This window comes from Mustelus asterias, chromosome 24, assembly GCF_964213995.1.
Source record: "Mustelus asterias chromosome 24, sMusAst1.hap1.1, whole genome shotgun sequence".
Lineage (NCBI taxonomy): Eukaryota > Metazoa > Chordata > Chondrichthyes > Carcharhiniformes > Triakidae > Mustelus > Mustelus asterias.
This window is the reverse complement of record NC_135824.1, coordinates 16,035,299-16,057,899: the sequence shown is the minus strand read 5'-3', so window position 1 is coordinate 16,057,899 and position 22,601 is coordinate 16,035,299. Positions and strand designations below refer to the sequence as shown.

Below are 22,601 nucleotides of genomic sequence, written 5' to 3'. Positions count from 1 at the left end.
AGGCCCCCTCCCCTCTTCTGACCGCAACATACACTTCCTCAACGTCATTGACGAATATTCACATTTCCCCTTCGCTATTCCCTGCCCGGATATGACCTCGGCCACAGTCGTCAGGGCCCTGCACAACCTCTTCACCTTGTTCGGTTTCCCTAGCTATATCCATAGCGACCGGGGATCCTCCTTTATGAGTGATGAGCTGCGACAGTACCTGCTCTCCAAAGGCATAGCCTCGAGTAGGACCACCAGCTACAACCCCGGGGGAACGGACAGGTAGAGAGGGAGAACGCAACAGTCTGGAAGGCCATTTTACTAGCTCTGAGATCTAAATGTCTTCCAGTCACCCACTGGCAAGAGGTCCTCCCTGATGCACTACACTCGATTAGATCACTCCTTTGCACAGCTACCAATGCTACCCCTCATGAAAGAATGTTTGTTTTCCCCAGAAAGTCCTCCTCGCGGACCTCACTACCATCGTGGCTGACGTCCCCAGGCCCTGTCCTGCTCCGGAAGCACATGAGGACCCATAAGTCAGACCCCCTGGTCGAAAGGGTCCAGCTCCTCCACACCAACCCCCAATACGCCTATGTGGCGTACCCCGACAGGCGGGAGGACACGGTCTCTATTCGAAACCTGGCACCCGCAGGTGCCCCATGGACCACTACAACACACAACCCCACACCCCCAACCCCCAACGTTGTCCATACAGCACCAGGGCCACAGCATGCTCCCCTAGCCCCCGTATACAGCACGCCTGAGCCCCAGGAGCCGCCACCACACACCCGACAATCTGAAGGGACTACAGACGACTTGAGCAACTACGACCTGGCGGCTGAACCAACACCGCGGCCACCTGAACCGACACCACAACCGGCACTAGGGCGGTCGCAGCGGCAGATCAAGCCCCCAGAGAGACTAAATTTGTAATTCTGTAAATATCGTTCCACCCACCTCACCCCTGCCGGACTCTTTTTTAAACAGGGGGTGAATGTGGTAAACCACTGTTAGCTTATTACCTGTATATGTGACAAGCCTGGACACATCCCTGCCGGCCCTACCCGAGACTCCTCCACCCCCAGTCCAGGTATAAAGGCGACTGCTCCCCACCCCCCTGCCTCAGTCTGGACCAGTTCATCGGCATGGGTGTGCTCCAAGTCTTTTGCTAATAAAAGCCTATTTGTTCTTGCATCCAAACTAGTCTTTGCTCGATTGATGGTACATCAGGGATAAATGAGTATGTGAAACTGGAATAGAAATAGAGGGAGAGCTGTTTCTCACATAAAAACAAAATACACATTTCTGGCAATGGTTCAGTGAGTACATCCTTTGTGTGACTGAACCATATTTATCAGAAAGACCCCAGGTTTGGACACCAGTGAATGTTGGCTTCACTGACATCAGTCATGATGATAATGATGTCATATTCAAGATTCTTATGGAATTTGGGATTTCAATAATATCTTTATGATCTCTGCAAATTCCCTAGAAGAGGGAAAGTGCACAAACAGTTTAGGTTTACAACTTAGGGTGGCACAGTGGTTAGCACTGCTGCCTCACAACGCCAGGGACTCAGGTTTGATTCCTGGCTTGGGTCACTGTCTCTGCGGAGTCTGCATGTTCTCCCCGTGTCGGCGTGGGTTTCCTCCGGGTGCTCTGGTTTCCTCCCACAGTCCAAAAAGCGTGCTGGTTAGGTGCATTGGCCATGCTAAATTCTCCCTCAGTGTACTCGAACAGGCGCTGGAATGTGGCAACTAGGGGATTTTCACAGTAACTTCATTGCAGTGTTAATGTAAGCCTACTTGTGACAATAATAAATAAACTTAAAACTTTAAACTTTACATAAAGCTGATGAATATATGTAACAAAGTGGAGACTGGTACTTCGCAAGGGATCCAACACTTTTCCATCCAACCAAGAATATCATTTTGCGATAAGAGCAAGTGCCTTCCAACATAACTGATGACACCATTTAGCCCACTCACCTCGAGGATAGGATCAGCACCACGGTGGGATATGTGGTGAGTTAGAAGGACCTGCGCCTAGTGAAATACACAACACCATCATTATCCTGGAGATTACTGCTGGACAGAAAATTAATGGGACCAGTCATATAAATACTGTGGCCAGAAAAGCTAGTCAGAGGCTGAAATATTGTAGTGAGTTACTCACCTCTTGACTCCCTGTCCACCATCTACAAGGCACAAGTTAAGAGTCTGATGGAATACTCTCCACTTATCTGGATGAGTGCAGCCCCAACAACACTCAAGAAGTTTGAAACTACCCAGGACAAAGCAGCCCGCTTGACTGATACCCCATCCGACAGATTAAACATTCACTCTTTCCACCACCTGAGCACTGTGGCAGCAGCAAGTACCATTTACAAGATGCATTGTAACAATTTGCCAAGGCCTTTGAGATATCACCTTCCAAACTCATGACCAGCTATAAGAACAGGATAGTAAACTTATGGGAACACCCCCACCTGCAAGTTCACCTCGAAGTCACACTTGGAACAATGTTGCCAGGTCAAAATCCGGAAACTCCCTCCCTAATAACACAGTGGGTGTATATAGATCCAGATTAAACTGCATTTATTTCAATGCAAGAGACCTGACGGGCAAGGGAGATGAACTCAGGGCATGGATGGGTACGTGGGACTGGGATATTATAGCAATTACTGAAACATGGCTAAGGGAGGGACAGGACTGGCAGCTCCATGTTCCAGGGTACAGATGCTACAGGAAAGATAGAACAGGAGGTAAGAGAGGAGGGGGAGTTGCACTTTTGATTCGGGAAAGCATCACGGCCGTACTAGGAGGGGATATATCCGAGGGTTCGGCCACTGAGTCTATATGGGTAGAACTGAGAAATAAGAAGGGGGAAATCACTTTGATAGGGTTGTATTATAGGCCCCCAAATAGTCGGCGGGAAATTGTGGAGCAAATATGTAAGGATAGCTCCAAGAAAAATAGGGTGGTAATAGTCGGAGATTTTAACTTTCCCAACATTGACTGGGCAGCCATAGTATTAGAGGGTTGGATGGAGAGAAATTTGTTGAGTGTATTCAGGAGGAATTTCTCATTCAGTATGTGGATGGCCCGACTAGAGGGGGGGCAAACTTGACCTCCTCTTGGGAAATAAGGAAGGGCAGGTGACAGAAGTGTTAGTGAGGGATCACTTTGGGACCAGTGACCATAATTCTATTGGTTTTAAGATAGCTATGGAGAATGATAGGTCTGGCCCAAAAGTTAAAATTCTAAATTGGGGCAAGGCCAATTTTGATGGTATCAGGCAGGAACTTTCAAAAGTTAATTGGGGGAGTCTGTGGGAAGGCAAAGGGACGTCTGGTAAGTGGCACGCTTTCAAAAGTGTGTTAACCAGGGTTCAGGGTAAACACATTCCTCTTAGGGTGAAGGGCAAGGCTAGCAGAATTTGGTAACCCTGGATGACTCGGGATATTGAGGCCCTGGTCAAGAAGAAGAAAGAGGCACATGACATGCATAGGCAGCTGGATCAAGTGAATCCCTTGAAGAGTATAGGGGGTGTAGGAGTAGAGTTAAGAGAGAAATCAGGAGGGCAAAAAGGGGACATAAGATTGTTTTGGCAGATAAAGCAAAGGAGAATCCAAAGAGCTTCTACAAATACATAAAGGGCAAAAGAGTAAAAAGGGAGAGAGTAGGGCCTCTTAAGGATCAACAATGTCACCTATGTGCAGATCCACAAGAGATGGGTGAGATCCTAAATGAATATTTCTCATCAGTATTTACTGTTGAGAAAAGCATGGATGCTAGGGAACTTGGGGAAATAAATAGTGATGCCTTGAGGAGAGTACATATTACAGGGAAGGAGGTGCTGGAAGTCTTAAAGCGCATCAAGGTAGATAAATCCCCGGGACCTGATGAAGTGTATCCCAGGACATTGTGGGAGGCTAGGGAGGAAATTGCGGGTCCCCTAGCCGAGATATTTGAATCATCGATAGTCACGGGTGAGGTGCCTGAAGATTGGAGAGTGGCAAATGTTGTGCCTTTGTTTAAAAAGGGCTGCAGGGAAAAGCCTGAGAACTACAGGCCAGTAAGCCTCACATCTGTGGTGGGTAAATTGTTGGAAGGTATTTTGAGAGACAGGATCTACAGGCATTTAGAGATGCAAGGACTGATTAGGGCCAGTCAGCATGGCTTTGTGAGTGGAAAATCATGTCTCACAAATTTGATTGAGTTTTTTGAAGGGGTAACCAAGAAGGTAGATGAGGGCAGTGCAGTTGATGTTGTCTACATGGACTTTAACAAGGCCTTTGACAAGGTACCGCATGGTAAGTTGTTGCATAAGGTTAAATCTCACGGGATCCAGGGTGTGGTATCTAAATGGATACAAAATTGGCTTCTGGACAGAAGCCAGAGGGTGGTTGTAGAGAGTTGTTTTTCAAACTGGAGGCCTGTGACCAGCGGTGTGCCTCAGGGATCAGTGCTGGGTCCACTGTCATTTGTCATTTATATTAATGATTTGGATGAGAATATAGGAGGTATGGTTAGTAAGTTTACAGATGACCAGAAGGACGTGGAGGCTTTAGAGAGAGTGCAGAGAAGGTTTACCAGGATGTTGCCTGGTATGGAGGGTCTTAGCTATGAGGAGAGATTGGGTAAACTGGGCTTGTTCTCCCTGGAAAGACGGAGAATGAGGGGAGACCTAATAGAGGTGTACAAAATTATGAAGAGTATAGGGTGAACAGTGGGAAGCTTTTTCCCAGGTCGGAGGTGTCGATCACGAGGGGGTCACGGGCTCAAGGTGAGAGGGGCGAGGTATAACTCAGATATCAGAGGGACGTTTTTTACACAGAGAGTGGTGGAGGCAGACACGCTGGCATCGTTTAAGACTTACCTGGATAGTCACATGAGCAGTCTGGGAATGGAGGGATACAAACAAATAGTCTAATTGGACCAATGAGCGGCACAGTCTTGGAGGGCCAAAGGGCCTGTTTCCTGTGCTGTACTGTTCTTTGTTCTTTGTTTTGTTTGTTATGACACTAAGATTGGTGGCATAGTGGACAGTGAAGAAAGTTATCTCCAATTGCAACGGGATCTTGATCAATTGGGCTAGTGGGCTGACGAATGGCAGATGGAGTTTAATTTAGACAAATGCGAGGTGATGCATTTTGGTAGATTGAACCAGGGCCGGACTTACTCAGTTAATGGTAGGGGGTTGGGGAGAGTTACAGAACAAAGAGATCATGGGGTACATGTTCATAGCTCCTTGAAAGTGGAGTCACAGGTGGACAGAATGGTGAAGAAGGCATTCGGTATGCTTGGTTTCATTGGTCAGAACATTGAATACAGGAGTTGGAATGTCTTGTTGAAGTTGTACAAGACATTGGTAAGGCCACAGTTGGAATACTGTGTGCAATTTTGGTCACCCTATTATAGAAAGGATATTATTAAACTAGAAAGAGTGCAGAAAAGATTTACTAGGATGCTACCAGGACTTGATGGTTTGGGTTATAAGGAGAGGCTGGATAGACTGGGACTTTTTTCTCTGGAGCGTAGGAGGCTGAGGGGTGATCTTATAGAGGTCTATAAAATAATGAGGGGCATAGATCAGCTAGATAGTCAATATCTTTTCCCAAAGGTAGGGAAATCTAAAACTAGAGGGCATAGGTTTAAGGTGAGGGGGAAGAGATACAAAAGTGTCCAGAGGGGCAGTTTTTTCACACAGAGGGTGGTGAGTGTCTGGAACAAGCTGCTCGAGGTAGTAGTAGAGGCGGATACAATTTTGTCTTTTAAAAAGCATTTAGATAGTTACATGGGTACAATGGGTATAGAGGGATATGGGCCAAATGCGGCCAATTGGGATTAGTTTAGGGGTTCTAATAAAAAGGGGCGGCATGGACAAGTTGGGCCGAAGGGCCTGTTTCCACGCTGTAAACCTCTATGACTCTATGACCTCTAAGTGGATTGCAACAGTTCAAAAAGGTGGCTCATCATCATCTTCTCAAACACAATTACAGATGGGTAATAAATGCTGGCCTTGCCAGTGACGTCACATCCCAAGAACAAATTTAAAAAGTGAACAAAAGCGCTTAGTGTTGGTAGAAACAGCAAAGAGGCAACTTCCAGATAACTGCGTCCTCACCTAGTTCTGCCGAACAGGATGATTAGCAGGGCACAGCCATGAAGTGAAACATGTTTGCAGCAAACAAGCAGTGAGGTATTGGAAACCTACCAAACATCTTGAGCATTATTTCTGAAAGGATGCTTCCATCAAGCATGGAGAACTTTTGCATCTGTAATGCAATGCAATTGTTTATTCAGGGTAAGGAAAATAAACCATCAGAAACTAGCAATTTGAAATGTCAAGAATCAGTACAACATCAAAAACCTCAATAGAACACAGACTCAATGGTCTGAGTGCATACAAATGAACATTAGGGCGGCACGGTAACAGTGGTTAGCACTGCTGCTTCACAGCTCCAGTGACCTGGGTTCGATTCCCGGCTTGGGTCACTGTCTGTGTGGAGTTTGCACATTCTCCTCGTGTCTGCGTGGGTTTCCTCCGGGTGCTCCGGTTTCCTCCCACAGTCCAAAGATGTGCGGTTAGGTTGATTGGCCATGCTAAAATTGCCCTTAGTGTCCTGAGATGCGTTGGTTAGAGGGATTAGTGGATAGATATGGGGGTAGGGCTTGGGTGGGATTGTGGTCGGTGCAGACTCGATGGGCCAAATGGCCTCTTTCTGCACTGTAGGGTTTCTATGATTCTATGATCTCTTCCGATAATGCACTCTGCTACTTGTGGGACTAATGCTGCTGGGCTTCATCTGGTGGCTTGGGAGTTGGGTGGGACGTCTGCTTTTGTTTTATGTTAAATCCCAGTGGGATTCCCACTGCTGTATCCAGCCCTGATTAAAATTCCACTGAAGAGTCTCCCGTCTGCCTCTGCCCAGCATCACAGCTACGAGGTTTGTGGACAAATCGTGTTGGGACTGAAGTAAGTGTTGATGGGGCAGTATGTACATTTATGTGATCTTTGGTGCTAATATGCCCCCCTTCCTGTCCAGTGGAGCAATTTAAAGTGTCACCCAGTTGTATCCATTAAATTTTGGCTGGAAGTTTTCAACAGATTTCTCTTTTCACAAAACTACAGAGGATGGTGAAAATCTGAAATAATCAAAAAAAACTGGAAAATACTCAGCAGGTCAGGTAGTGTCTATGGAGAGAAAAAAAACAATTGTTTCAGGTCAATGAACTTCAATTGCTTTGACTTGATTTATTATTGTCACATGTATTAACATACAGTGAAAAATATTATTTCTTGCATGCTATACAGACAAAACATACCGTTCATAGAGAAGGAAACAAGAAAGTGCAGAATGTAGCGTTAGTCATAGCTAGGGTGTAGAGAAAGATCAACTTAATGCAAAGTAAGTCCATTCAAAAGTCTGACGGTAGCAGGGAAGAAGCTGTTCTTGAGTCGGTTGGTACGTGACCTCAGACTTTCGTATCTTTTTCCTGACGGAAGAAGGTGGAAGAGAGAATGTCTGGGGTGCGTGGGGTCCTTAATTATGCTGGCTGCTTTGTCGAGGCAGCAGGAAGTGTAGACAGAGTCAATGGATGGGAGGCTGGTTTGCGTGATGGATTGGGCTACATTCACGACCAGAAATTGCTTTTCTTGAGAAATTGCTTTTCTTGTTTTCAGCTTGCTATTCTTTGGCTTGTGTTTCTTGGTATTTGCACCATCACCCAAATGAACAGTGCCTTAGTCAAGTTTGTCAATGTATGCCATAAACTTAAAATCTTGGAGCTTCCTCTTTACAAAGAAAACACACCAAACTTCCTTAACCTATCTTCATAACTCAGATTTCGGATAATAGGATACATCCTGTTAATTGTATACTAAATTGTGTTTAATTGTATGCAGATGATGGGAATTAACTAGGAACTCACTTGATCTCCTGTAGATTCAGATTAACGTATAAATCAATAAACATAAATAAATATAAAAGTGTGTAAAGTGTGAGCACCCGGAGGAAACCCATGCAGACACGAAGAGAATGTGCAAGCTCCACACAGACAGTGACCCAAGCCGGGAATCGAACACAGGTCCCTGGAGCTGTGAAGCAGCAGTGCTAAGTACTGTGTTACCGTACCGCCCTGAATTAAGGAGACCAGAGCTGCACAATTTAGTCCAATGAGGTTTGAACAATGCTTCACGCAGCAACAATACAGCTTCCTTAGATTTGTGCTCTATCCCCTTGCAGTAGCAACCAAATATTATTTAATGTATTGTTGCTGGTTAAGAGTTATTCTAGTATAAAAGCAAATTACTGTGGATATTGGAATCTGAAACCAAAAGAGAAAATGCTGGAAAATCTCAGCAGGTCTGGCAGCATCTGTAAGGAGAGAAAAGAGCCAATGTTTCGAGTCCAGACGACCCTTTGTCAAAGCTGGAGTATTTTGGTATTCATTTTGCAGCATTGACATTCTAGAATGTAAAAGTAAGCCCCAGTGATACTGTTCTAGTTCAATCATTTGGATCAGTGAATCCTAGCGTGAGGTAGTGTAAATTTTGTGTGTGAAGAGAATGCTATGTGATGTGAACACACGTGTGTGGTGAAAATTGCGCCGATATACATTTGCACATAATAAATAAGTGTGTTGGGAATCTGTATGCAGTGGAAATTCTATTGATGTTTGTGTATGTTGGATATCATTTGTAATTAAATTGTTTATCTTACACATGCTCAAAGCATAGTGCATATGGAAGAATACCATAAGTCTACAACTAGTGCTGTGCATTTGTATTTGCGTATTATCTGAGGTATCATGTTTGTATCTATATAGTTATTGTGTACACATATGTCATTGCCTGGCTACTTGTGCAATCATGATGTGGAAATGCTGGCCTTGGACTGGGGTAAACACAGTAAGAAGTTTAACAACGCCAGGTTAAAGTCCAACAGGTTTATTTGGTAGCAAAAGGCTTTTGCTACCAAATAAAGCTGTTGGACTTTAACCTGGCGTTGTTAAACTTCTTACTGTACTTGTGCAGGTCAGGAACTGAGTGACCCTGGTGGAATCCAAACTGAGCATCAATGATCAGGTTATTGCTAAGCAAATACTGCTTGATAGCACTGTTAATGACCTCTTCCTTCACTTTACCAATGATCGAGAGTAGACTGATTGGAAAGTAATTGGCTGGACTCGATTTGTCCTGCTCTTTGCGCACAGGACGTACCTGGACAAATTTCTGCATTGTCAGGTAGATGCCAGTGTTATAGCTGCACTTAAATAGCTTGGGTAGTTCTGGAGCACAAGTCTTCTATTGCCAGAATATTTTCAGGGCCCATATGCTTTGCAGTATCTAGTGCCTTCAACCATTTCTTGATATCACTTGGAGTGAATTGAATTGACATCCGTGATGCTAGGGATCTTTGTAGGTCAAGTATGCTCCTGCACTCGGCACTTCTGGCTGAAGATTGTTGCAAATGCTTCAGCCTTATCTTTTGCACTGATGTGCTGGGCTCCCCTATCATTGAGGATGGGGATATCTGTGGAACCTCCTCCTCAAGTGCGTTGTTAACTGTCTACCACCTTTCATGACTGGATGTGGCAGAACTGGAGAAATTACGCTTGTGTGGGTATCCTGCATTTGACTACAACATATGTACATGTGGCTATTTTGTGTAGTGGGTAGGGTATATGTGTGTGGTTGTAAAGTGTGTCTGTGGGAACTGTGTGACTACTGGTGGCAGTGTATTTGGTGGGTACTTGCCAAGTATTGAAAAACTGGGTAGTTTGACTGCGGCAGTTGCAGTATGGTGATTTTGCATGCCCTGGAGAATTATTTTCAGAATAGCCTGTAAGTATGACACAATTTACAAATCAGGTAATTTTCATGAAGGCAGCCACATGCTGGTACTGAAAAAACATGAGCAGAACTGGTCTAACTACTTAATTACTGATCATTGGGCAATGCTCTCCATCACTGGAACTGCTCAAAATTCAAAGATCATCTAGGAGGGCAAAGATAACACCGAACTTATCTTTACCAAAACTCTCTTAAACCATCCTAACCTGCCTCCTCCACCCTCATGTTCTACAAGGAGATTGAGCATCTCATGGACTTGTTTTTGTTATAAAGCTCTGGACTATCCATTATCTCTGCTGTCTCCCTTTCTTTTCCTAGTCTGCCAGTCCTAACTTCCTTAGTTGCCACCCCTCCAATCCAACCCCGACTCTGAATGTGCTTTTGTCTATTATTTTCTCTCCTATATCCCTGCATGGCCTCTCCAAGCTCATCTTGTTGATGAGACCTACCATCTTGTTCCCTATGCCTACCAACTGCTGACTATCCAATTTGCCTTCCTATTCCTGTACCAACTAATATTAATGGTTCTCTCTTCTCAGGTACTGTCCTCCACTCCTTCAAATCTTCTTCATTGCTCGTCTCCTCAAAAAAAACCAGCCTTGAATCTTTCTGACCTTGCAAACTACCACCTCAGCTCAAACTCCCTTCCCTTTTAACATACCTGAACATGTTATTGCCTCCCGAATCTGTGCTCAGCTTTCTTGGAGCTTCATGCTTGAATCCCTCCAATCAAGTTTACACCTGTCACAGAACCGAAATGGTTCTTACAGAGACAAAGTTGAATGTGGCAAAGGCAAACTATCCCTCCTCAATCTGTCTGCAGCCTTTGGTATGGATGACCATAGGAATTTGCTCCAGTATCTCTCCACCATCATCCAGCTGGGTGTTTCCATTCTTATCTTTCCAGTTGTAGCCAGAGAATCAGTAATGGCTTCTCTTCCCATCACTGGTGTCCCTCAAGGCTCTACCTTGGTTTTTGACTACACCATGGAATTAAATATTTCCTATTTGTGCTGAACGCTGGAAAATGGACTCGAATAATGTACTGGATGATGCTGTACAGTCATGGTGATGAACGGTTCATGTGGAGAAAGGAAAGAATTAATTCTGACAAGTACTTGTCAGCTCATCTATATCTCAGGGCGGCACGATGACACAGTGGTTAGCACTGCTGACTCACAGCGCCAGGGTCCTGGGTTCGAATCCCGGCTTGGGTCACTGTCTGTGTGGAGTTTGCACATTCTCCCTGTGTCTGCGTGGGTTTCCTCCAGGTGCTCCGGTTTCCTCCCACAGTCCAAAGATGTGAGGGTTAGGTGGATTGGCCATGCTAAATTGCCTCTTAGTGTTGGGGGGGGGGCTAGCTAGGGAAAATGCATGGGGTTATGGGGATAGGGCCTGGGTGGATTGTGGTCGGTGCAGATTACATGGGCCTAATGGCCCCCTTCTGCACTGTAGGATTCTATGATTCGAAGTACTGGGGTTACAGGAATAGGGACTAGGTGGGATGTGGTCGATATAGACTCAATGGGCTGAATGGCCTCTTTCTGTACTGTTGCAAAGTTAGTGTTTGTAAAGTTACAAAAAAACTTGCAAAATGCTAAGAGTTGTAAAATTGCATGGCCTGTTAAAAAAATGTAGTTTTTTGGCCAAACTTAGAGAGTTAAGGTGCAACTGCAGTAGACAGAGAGCATAGAGTGAAACATTGTATCGTGAGGTTAGGCAGCGGTGTTGCCAAGACAACAAGTTGTTTTTGAATTTTAACCGATCAGTTTAAACTAGACATTTGAACAGCAGCAGCCTATCAGATTTGAATTTGATGTTTTGATAACCTGTAAACCAATCCTATTGTGGGGATTTTGGTAAGTCATCAGGGGTAAAAGAACCAGCTCCTAGCTCCAGACAACCACTGCCTCTGCCACAGTTCACAGCTTGAGAGAGACACAGCCAGCAACTGTCTCTGCCAGGGTAACAGCCACATTTATGTCTTAAAAGAAAGCCTCATCTCAATCGCAAAGGTACCAACAGAAGATAGTGAAGACAGAAGGAGTCAGCAAAGAAGACAGAAGATTCCGGAAGATAAAACCTGGTTATATTTTGAAAGTGACTAGAAATTCTATTTTCTTTGTTAGGAAGTGGGAATTGTATTTATCTAAACAGCATTCCTTTAGAATGGTGATTTATTCAGTTTGTTTAATAGTTTAGTTAACATGCTTACTGTTAGTTAAATGAATAAAGTGTTACTTGTTGCTCTACAGAGTGTCTCAGGTAGTAATTTTGATTTGACCACTAAAGGTTGCTGTAGCACAGATATTACCCCTTTTCACACACTTTTTAACAGATTATGAAGGGAGGTACTTCTCTTTGAGTAACATAACATTTCTATAACGTACCATGGGCTCTCTCATCTTCAATTTTATAGGTTGTGCCCTGATTTTGGGAGCTTTCCTCATCACTAAGCCCCAGCTTCAGAGTACTCTACATTTATCCTTACTTAAATACTGAGAGTCATAATAAACTCTGATGAGGAACAAAAGGACAACACAAAAAATGACTGCAGATGGCAACAGGAGGGATCAAATATACATCAAATATAGGCACATAGTAGGTTGCACGTTAAAGATGACAAATGCCCTTTGATTGATAAATTGAGTAGAATTACTATGAAGGAGCAAAAGCAACCCTGCTAAATAGCACAATTTATAGATTCCACTTTAGAGGCTTCTAGCAAATGAAGGTCAATAGAGGATAGTGTTATGAAAAGTGTTCAAAAATAAATATGTGCAAGGTCAAGTGGTGAACTTGAAATCCTCATGGAATATCCATCTCTTTTTAATTCTGCGTTTGAGTCTAATTTTGTGTTGACTTAAGTTTCACATAATTTGACTAACGTGTAGATTTTGGACTGACATCTACCAAGGTTCAATTGAATAGGGGTGGCACGGTGGCACAGTGGTTAGCACTGCTGCCTCACAGAGCCTCACAGAGACCCAGGTTCGATTCCTGGCTGGGGTCACTGTCTGTGCGGAGTCTGCACTGTCTCCCCGTGTCTGCGTGGGGTTCCTCCCACAATCCGAAAGACGTGCTGGTTAGATGCATCGGCCGTGCTAAATTCTCCCTCAACGTACCCGAACAGGAGTGTGGCGACTGGGGGATTTTCACAGTAACTTCATTGCAGTGTTAATGCGTAAGCCTACTTGTGACACTAATAAATAAACTTTGAAAATAGAGTGCAGAAGTAAAATGTGGTACCTGCTGTTAGGCAGACACTTGGAAGGGTGATCATTCCCCCCTTCCCCGGAGCGATTGGCTTTACATGTTTTAGTTGGGGATGAAATTCAGAGCAAAATCCATCAGGTGCTGGACTTTTTAAGCTGGGTCAGGTTCCCAAAGAGGTGGCTGGAAGCTGCTGCCGGGCTGGGCACAAAGTGAACCAGGTGAGTTCCAGTTCCTGAGGACAGGTGGGCGATGTTCTACCTGGCTCAACATGACCCTCCATTCACTTTACAGTTAACACTGGGTCCACAGAGACACGGTGCATACTCGCTCTCCCCTCTCTCTCTGCAGCCCGCGTGCAGCGCTCTCATTCCAAGTCGCGGCATCGGGTGGGAGCATATTAAGATGGCCAAAAAAAAAAGGCTGCATCTTAATGTATGCAATTGAACTCGGTTGCATTAAAGCATTTGCAATGAATGGCGTGCATCGCACTTGTAATGGGGCTGCAAAAATAAGAGGTGGCATGTGATAGATTTTGTGTTGGGTGGGATGAAAGTAAGGGAAGGCATCCCTGCGCAAGCAGTCCCCTGCACGCGCCCAACGGTCCGCGGCACGAGGGGGTGGTCGACACTGCGCACGCGTTCCGGCCTGGAGAGGGGGAGGGTCCACAGAACTTGTGGCGGTTGGGGGACGCGCGTGCGCGAGGCTGGGGGGTGCACGCGCAGTGCCCCCCGCGCGCGCTCACTCACACACACACACACACAAGATGGCGATGGATGATAGAGGGAGGAGGTCTGCTATCGCCAGTGGTCTGATTTGAAGATTTTATTTTTTTTTAAAAAACACAATCTCTCTCCTCTCCGGTCTTTCCTTCTCCACCGTGACCAAGACTTGTTTACATGGCGCTCGGACAGCTCTGCTGGCACTGCGTCCTGACTTGGATTCTGACTGTGATACTTTCGGAAGGTGAGAAAGAGACACCCCCTCCCTCTCTTCCAGCTTCTCCCTCTCTCCGCTCAGGAGTTAGTTGCCACTGCTTATGTGTGCTCTTTATCTTCATGTTGTTGGCTTTGGTGGCTGCTGCTCCCCTCCTGATGGAGGAGAGGGGGGTAGGAATGTTCCGTCCTTCAGGGCTACATGCAGAAAGACACACACCCCCTCCCTCCCTCCCTTCCTTATTTATTAGTCGCAAGTAAGGCTTACATTAACACTGCAATGAAGTTACTGTGCAATTAACCCCGCACCTTAATCGGAGGGGGCCCATGTGCTAGTGTTTAGGTCCAGGAGGGTGGGCTAGCTGGCTGTTTGTGCTGGTTGTGCAACCTGATTTTTGTGGGGGTTTTGGTGGTGGTGGGGTGTGGTGGAGGGGGCATTGACAGAAGGTAAGGTAGCCAAATGAAAATAAAACCCCTGTCAACGTCGTAGGGAGTGTGGATACCTCCTTGTTACGTGCTGAGAAATAAACACATCCTCCCCCATGTGCTGAAATAGATCTGCACTTGCTCTGATCTTGCGTTTCCTTTCATATAAGTGAAGGAGATGGACTGTGGTAGGGTGCTTGTCGGAGTGAGTGTATTTGGTTGGGATGGACAAGGTTGGGGGAATCAGAGGGACAGAATTGAAGGAAGTATTGCCGGATAGACAGAGCAAGGGTGAGGAAAATACGGGAGGGTGGCTAACTAGAGAACGATTTCGTTGATGGGAGGAAGGACTAGATGGAGACAGAGAGGGGAGAGGTACTAAGCGGGTAAATGTATTGACAGAAAAATAATGCTACTGTTAGGAGTTGGCATTTGCATTTGTCTTCCTGCAGGAATGTGAAGTTTAATCTGAGTTGTAGCACCAGAGTTCATTTAACAAACTTGTGACAAAAAGCTGAGAACAGCCTGTCGAGTAATTTCCTTAACTTAGATTCACATGCTGTACAAATAGATTAGTCTGTAAATGAGTTGTGGAGATGTGTATGTTTGGGCAGAAGGTGGTGCCTGTGCATGTAGTTTTGTTTATAAGTAAAGTTATATTTAAAAGGGTGGGGTCATGTAAATTGAAATGTAAATCACATTCTTGTGATCTGTAACAGTAATAGCATTAATATTCTGGATTGTGTTCAATCATGAACACAAACCTGAGTCCAGAACCTAAAATCTGCAATAGAATGAATTGTAGAATGGTTACAGCGCAGGAAGCCATTCGGATCATTGAGTCTGTGCTGGTCCTCTGAAAGGTGAAATTCAAAGTAAAGTTTATTTATTAGTCACAAGTAAGGCTTGCATTAACACTGCAATGAAATTACTGTGAAATTTCCCTAGTTGCCACACTCCAGCGTCTGTTCGGGTCAATGTACCTAACCAGCACGTCTTTCAGACTACGGAAGGAAACCAGAGCACCCGGAGGAAACCCACACAGACACGGGGAGAATGCGCAAACTGTACACAGACAGTGACCCAAGCCAGGATTTGAACCCGGGTCTCTGGCGCTGAGGCAGCAGTGCTAACCACTGTGCCACTGTGCTGCCCCTAGTGGCACTTGTCTATTGCCACTTCCCTTTCTTTTCCCCATAGCCCTACAATTTTTTTCATTTTCAGATAATGAGAATATTTCCTTTTGAACGTCTCAGTTGATCCTCCCTGGTAATATATTCCAGGTCCTAACTGCTGGCTGTGTAAAAGATATGTCCTCATGTCGCTGTTGCTTCTTTTTTGCCAGTTGCCTTAAATCTGTGTTGTCTGCTTCTTGACCTTCCATCAGTGGGAAGTTTCTCCCTTTCTGCTCTGTTCAAACCCCTCATGATTTAGAATACCTCTGTCAAATGTCCTGTCAACTGTCCCTTTTCCAGGGAGAACAGCTAGTTGTACCTTCACCAATCTTTCTAAGTAACTGAACTTTCTCATCCCTGGAGAATCTTTTCTGCACCCTCTTTAATACTCCACATCCTTTCCAGAATGTGATGTCCAGAACTGGTGAAACTCCTGTTGAGGTTGAACCAGTGTTTTACACAGGTTTAACATAACTCTCTTTGCTATTATACTCTATAACCTTATTGATAAAGCCCATATGCTTTACTAAGCACTGTCTCACCACCTTCAACATATACACCTCGATTCCTCTGCTCCCGCACCTCTTCAGAATTTTACCTTTTTTATTGTCTCCGTGTTATTCCTACTAAAATGAATCACTTTTTTTTTGCACTAATTGTCACCTGCCACTTGTCTGCCCATTGCACCAACCTGTCGATGTCCTTTTGAATTTCTCTCCTAACCTCCTCATGGTTCAAATACTTCCAAGTTTTGCATCATCCACAAATTTTGAAATTGTGCCCCATTCATCATTGGCTGGGTTATTAATATTTATCAGAAAAAGCAAGGGTTTCATACCCTTTGATACTACATTACAAACCGTCATCCAGTCTGTAAAACATCCATTAAACACTACTCTGTCTCCTGTCACTCAGCCAATTTACCATCCTTATTTCTGCTGTCTATTTTGTTCCATGAGCTGTAACTTTACCCACAAGTCTGTTGTGCAGCATTTTATCAAATGCCTTCTGGAAATCCATGTGCACCACATCAACTGCATTATTCTCATCAACCTTCTCTGTTACCTCGTCAAAATAAAAATCCCAATTTGGTTAAGCATGATAGGCCCTCAGCAAATCCATGCTGGTTTTCCTTAAATTTTGCATTCATCCTACTTTTGCCCAAGTGGCTATTAATTATGTCCCAAATTATTATTTCTAGAAGATTCCCAACACTAAAATTAAACTGAAACACACACTTTTGAACAATGGAGTAACATTTGCAATTCTCCACTCCTCTGGTACCATCCTTCAGTCTAAGGAAGATGGAAAATTATGATCAGTGCCTCTGCAATTTCCACTTTCAGTATCCTTGGATGCATCTCATTTGGCCCTGGTGCCCTGCCAACTTTTAAGTACAGATAGCCTATCTCATATCTCCTTTTTTATCCACTTTTAAACCCTTTTAAGTGTCTGAGCTGCCTCCTCTTTCACCACGACCTGGGCAGCAACATCTTCCTTGTTAGGTTATTTCATATTTTGTAAGGGAGGTGTCTGGATGGGGTAGGGGAACAAGTACCAAGGTGGACACAATTCTGACTCGTGTTCTGTTTCAGATGTATTGCTTTCTTGTCTTTGAACTATATTGTTTTTTTCTGTGAATAGATATTTTCTTAACTGTTCAATCCCACCCCTCGATATAGTAAGCTCCCATTTACTCGGAGTAAGCAGATCCAATTGTTAATCGACTAAATCCTCAATTTGTTAATCTGTTTTGTTGCTGCTTGGTTGGATTGTAGAAAGGGAGTGGTAGCTGACATCTGTGGGGCTCCAAGAGGGGAAACGATTATGAATTCTGAAATAGAATCACTTACTCTTTAGACTAGAACAGGTAACTTTGAATATATATTTCACTTGAAGGTTGGATTGTGTGGCCGTATATCATTAGATCATTGATATTTTCTTCCTTTGTCTTTTCTAGGATTAATTTCTCACTCTCTTGTGGGTTGTAACTTATACTTATCTCTTGGGCTTTGTCTGTTGACTGCAGCGTCACAGCCTGTGACACCCACTGGTTTTGGTTTGTTGTGACATGCCTGAAACAGCTTCCTCTTACTATTTAATATTATGTTAATCTTTTTCATTCACTCTGACCGTCACATATACCTTTCCATAAAGTAAAATACAATGCATACTCCTACAAGACTATGCTGTGCCCTGCTCTGGGAAGTCTGAAATGTTTTGATCTTTTCAAAACTGACACAAACACAGAACGGGAAATATGGTGTATTGCAAACAGATAAAGTATCAAAATAGTCTGTTAGAAGTGTGATTATTTATATATACAAAATCATTCTAGCCAAGAATAGTATTTGTAGCATGTATGTGCAGGATGTATCAAAGCAAATGTCAATATTATTATTTATCACTCTGAAAGACAAGGAGGGTGTATACAAAGTTTTAAAAACATCATTATGGTTGATAAATTGCAATTTGTACTGAAAGGAACAGATAAAAGACATAATAATAGTCCCTTAACCAAAAAAAATCAAAATGTAACTATGGTTAAATAAAAGGAGGCGATAGAACAAGTGACTGGTTCAACTAAGAATAAACTAACCTAAACAACTTGGGTTTTATTTTAAACAAAAAGCATATTAAAATAGAAAGGGGACTCAACTGAAAATTAACACCATCACAAAAGATAGATATAGACTTGTATTACCAATGGTAACTGTTAAAACATGTCAGAAATGGGGTTGAGGGATAGTTGCATCTGTTGGGAGAGGCCATTGACCCCATATAGATCTCTTGATTACTGATTGCATTATCTCCTTGGTCCAAACTTGAATGAAAGTAATGACTTTCAGAGGTACACTGAGCGTGACAGCCCTTGGAAACATCTAGGTAGCATTTGGCTGAGTTTGTCATCAAGGAGTCCGAGCGAAACTGAGTTTCGAGAAGAAAATACTCCCGCAACTTGATGGCTGAAGAGGAAACTAAATGTGATTGTTGAAGGCCAGTTATCCCAGCCCCAGGATATTGCTGTAGTAGCATCCTCAGCCCAGCTATCTTTAGATGCTGTATCCGCTGACGTTGCATTCATAAAGTTAGTGTGCAACTACTCACTGATGATTGCAATATTCAGCTCCCTTTCCAATTCCTCATAATAAAGCAGTCCAAGACCTGCATTCAGGCTTGGGTTGATCATTGGCAAGTAACTTTCTGCTGCACAAGTCCAAGGCAATGACTATCCCCAACAAGCAAAAGCCAGATCATTGCCTGTTGATCTTCCATGGTATTACAATGATTCAAACCCTGAAAATTTTCCTCCTAGGGATCACCATTGAAAAGAAACCCAACTATACCAGCCATATAAATGTTGGGACAGCTAGAGCATTTCCAGTACTGGATATCCTGTAATAATTAGCTCACCTCCTGACTCTCCAAAGTCTATCACCTACCAGGTTCATCAGGCATGTGATGGAACACTTTCCTTGTCGAGATGGGTACAGCTCAATAGACTGAAGAAGCTTGACGCTACCCAGAGCAAAACTATCTTCTGATTGGTGCTATATCTAATGGCTTAGATATCCACCTCTTCCATTCTAAAGTTACCAAAGTCTGTCCTATCTGAGAATGCATTGCAACTCTTCCTAAACCCATAGCCGCCACCATCTGGTGAACTAAGAGCAGGAATTGCAGAATGGGAGCAGTATTCACTTTCAAGTCCCCCTCCAAGCCAAGCACCATTCTGACAAGAGGTATATTGTTGCTTCTTCAATGTAACTGGGTCATAACTTTTAAACTCCCTACAGGACAACATTGTGGAGGTATCTTTATCCCAGCCTGCAGCAGTTCAAAAAGAAAGACCTCTGTCTTCTCAACGGTAACTTACAGATGAGCAATAAATACTGGCCTGGCTAGCAAAGCCCATATCCTGAGAATGCTTTTTCAAAACAATCTCTTAGAACTGATGGTTTCCATCCCAGAAATTTTAAAGAAATAGGTGAGGTAATTGCAGATTGGCAGCACACTTCAGGAAAGATGTTAAGGCTTTAGAAAAGGTACAGAGGAGTTTTACTAGGGACTTCAATTATGAAGTGTGGTTGGAAAAGTTGGGACTGTGCTCATTGGAACAGCAAAAGATACGAGGTGACCTAATAGATGATTGCAAGGTGAATGAGGGGTTTTGAGAAAATAGAGAATGCTAACATCCGAGTAAAACTCCTCTGTACCTGTTCTAAAGCCTTGACATCTTTCCTGAAGTGTGCTGCCAATCTGCAGTTAACTCACCTATTTCTTCCCTCTGGCAAGTGGATCAGTATGTGGAGATGCTGGCGTTGGACTGGGGTAAACACAGTAAGAAGTCTCACAACACCAGGTTAAAGTCCAACGGGTTTATTTGGTAGCAAAATCCACTAGCTTTCGGAGCGCTGCCCCTTCGTCAGGTGAGTGGGAGTTCTGTTCACAAACAGGGCTTATAAAGACACTCACTCAATTTACAAAATAATGATTGGAATGCGAGTCTTTACAGGTGATCAAGCCTTAAAGGTACAGACAGTGTGAGTGGAGAGAGCATTAAGCACAGGTTAAAGAGATGTGTATTGTCTCCAGACAGGACAGTTCGTGAGATTTTGCAAGTCCAGGCAAGTCGTGGGGGTTACAGATAGTGTGACATGAACCCAAGATTCCAGTTGAGGCCGTCCTCATGTGTGCGGAACTTGGCTATCAGTCTCTGCTCAGCGACTCTGCGCTGTCATGTGTCGTGAAGGCCACCTTGGAGAACGCTTACCTGAAGATCAGAGGCCGAATGTCCGTGACCGCTGAAGTGTTCCCCAACAGGAAGAGAACACTCTTGCCTGGTGATTGTCGAGCGGTGTTCATTCATTCGTTGTCGTAACATCAGCATGGTCTCCCCAATGTACCATGCCTCGGGACATCCTTTCCTGCAGCGTATCAGGTAGACAACATTGGCCGAGTTGCAAGAGTATGTACTGTGTACCTGGTGGATAGTGTTCTCACGTGAGATGATGGCATCCGTGTCGATGATCCGGCACGTCTTGCAGAGGTTGCTGTGGCAGGGTTGTGTGGTCACTGTTCTCTTGAAGGCTGGGTAGTTTGCTGCGGACAATGGTCTGTTTGAGGTTGGGCGGCTGTTTGAAGGCAAGAAGTGGGGGTGTGGGGATGGCCTTGGCGAAATGTTCGTCTTCATCAGTGACATGTTGAAGGCTCCGGAGAAGATGTCGTAGCTTCTCCGCACCGGGGAAGTACTGGACAATGAAGGGTACTCTGTCCACCGTGTCCCATGTTTGTCTTCTGAGTAGGTTGGTGCGGTTTCTCGCTGTGGCGTGTCGGAACTGTCGATCGATGAGTCAAGCGCCATATCCTGTTCTTATGAGGGCATCTTTCACCGTCTGGAGGTGTCTGTTGCGATCCTCCTCACCTGAGCAGATCCTGTGTATACGGAGGGCTTGTCTGTAGGGGATGGCTTCTGTAACGTGTTTAAGGTGGAAGCTGGAGAAGTGGAGCATCGTGAGGTTATCCGTGGGCTTGCGGTACAGTGAAGTGCTGAGGTGACCGTCCGTAATGGGGATGCGTGTGTCCAAGAATGCAACCGATTCCGGAGAGTAGTCCATAGTCTGATGGTGGGATGGAACTTGTTGATGTCATCATATAGTTGTTTCAGTGATTTTTCACCATGAGTCCAAAGGAAGAAAATGTCATCGATGTATCTAGCGTATAGCATCGGTTGAAGGTCCTGTCCGGTGAAGAGGTCTTGTTCGAACCTGTGCATGAAGATGTTGGCATATTGAGGTGCGAATTTGGTCCCCATGGCTGTTCTGTATGTCTGGATGAAGAACTGGTTGTTGAAGGTGAAGACATTGTGGGCCAGGATGAAGCGGATGAGTTGTAAAATTGCATCTGGAAAATGGTAGTTGTCGGCGTTGAGTACTGTGGCCGTTGCAGCAATGCCAACGTCGTGGGGGATTCTCTAAGCGTTCTCCAAGGCAGCCTTCACGACACACGACAGCGCAGAGTCGCTGAGTAGAGACTGATAGCCAAGTTCCGCACACATGAGGACGGCCTCAACCGGGATCTAGGGTTCATGTCACACTATCTGTAACCCCCACGACTTGCCCGGACTTGCAAAATCTCACTAACTGTCCTGTCTGGAGACAATACACATCTATTTAACCTGTGCTTAACGCTCTCTCCACTCACATTGTCTGTACCTTTAAGACTTGATTACCTGTAAAGACTCGCATTATTTTGTAAATTGAGTTAGTGTCTTTATAAGCCCTGTTTGTGAACAGAACTCCCACTCACCTGACGAAGGGGCAGCGCTCCGAAAGCGAGTGGATTTTGCTACCATATAAACCTGTTGGACTTTAACCTGGTGTTGTGAGACTTCTTAAAGTGGATCAGTATACATGCAAGGATCAAGAATCGGGCGGCACGGTAGCACAGTGGTTAGCACTGCTGCTTCACAGCTCCAGGGACCTGGGTTCGATTCCTGGCTTGGGTCACTGTCTGTGTGGAGTTTGCACATTCTCCTCGTGTCTGCGTGGGTTTCCTCCGGGTGCTCCGGTTTCCTCCCACAGTCCAAAAATGTGCGGGTTAGGTTGATTGGCCATGCTAAAATTGCCCCTTAGAGTCCTGAGATGTGAAGGTTAGAGGGATTAACGGGTAAATATGTAGGGATATGGGGGTAGGGCCTGGGCGGGATTGTGGTCGGTGCAGACTCGATGGGCCAAATGGCCTCTTTCTGCACTGTAGGGTTTCTATGATTCTTTCTAAAATGTTTGGTAAAAGATCTGGACGAGTGATGGAGAATTTCTTCCATTCTGAATTGTTAGGATCTGGAATATTCTACCTGAAACGATAGTGGAAGCTGATTCCATATATACGTTTAAAGGGAATTGGACACTTACTTGAGGACAAGGAACTCAAAGGGTTACAGGCGCTCTTTCAAGAAGCTAGATTAGTCACAAGGGGCTGAGTTGCCTCCTGTGCTGTA

At 44.6% G+C, this 22,601-nt stretch overlaps 1 protein-coding gene across 2 annotated transcripts in view; it reads left to right on the top strand.

Moving 5' to 3' along the window:
* The first annotated feature begins 13,820 nt into the window (after window positions 1-13,820).
* Window positions 13,821-22,601, top strand: part of igdcc4 (immunoglobulin superfamily, DCC subclass, member 4) — a 134,806-nt gene continuing 126,025 nt past the window's right edge. Inside the window, exon 1 of one of the 2 annotated variants that reach the window (XM_078241323.1) lies at window positions 13,821-14,031. In XM_078241323.1, the coding sequence (XP_078097449.1) occupies window positions 13,965-14,031 (67 nt within the window). In that variant the 5' untranslated portion in view covers window positions 13,821-13,964. The remainder of the gene's footprint in view (window positions 14,032-22,601) is intronic. The other variant, XM_078241322.1, reaches the window with a different exon arrangement.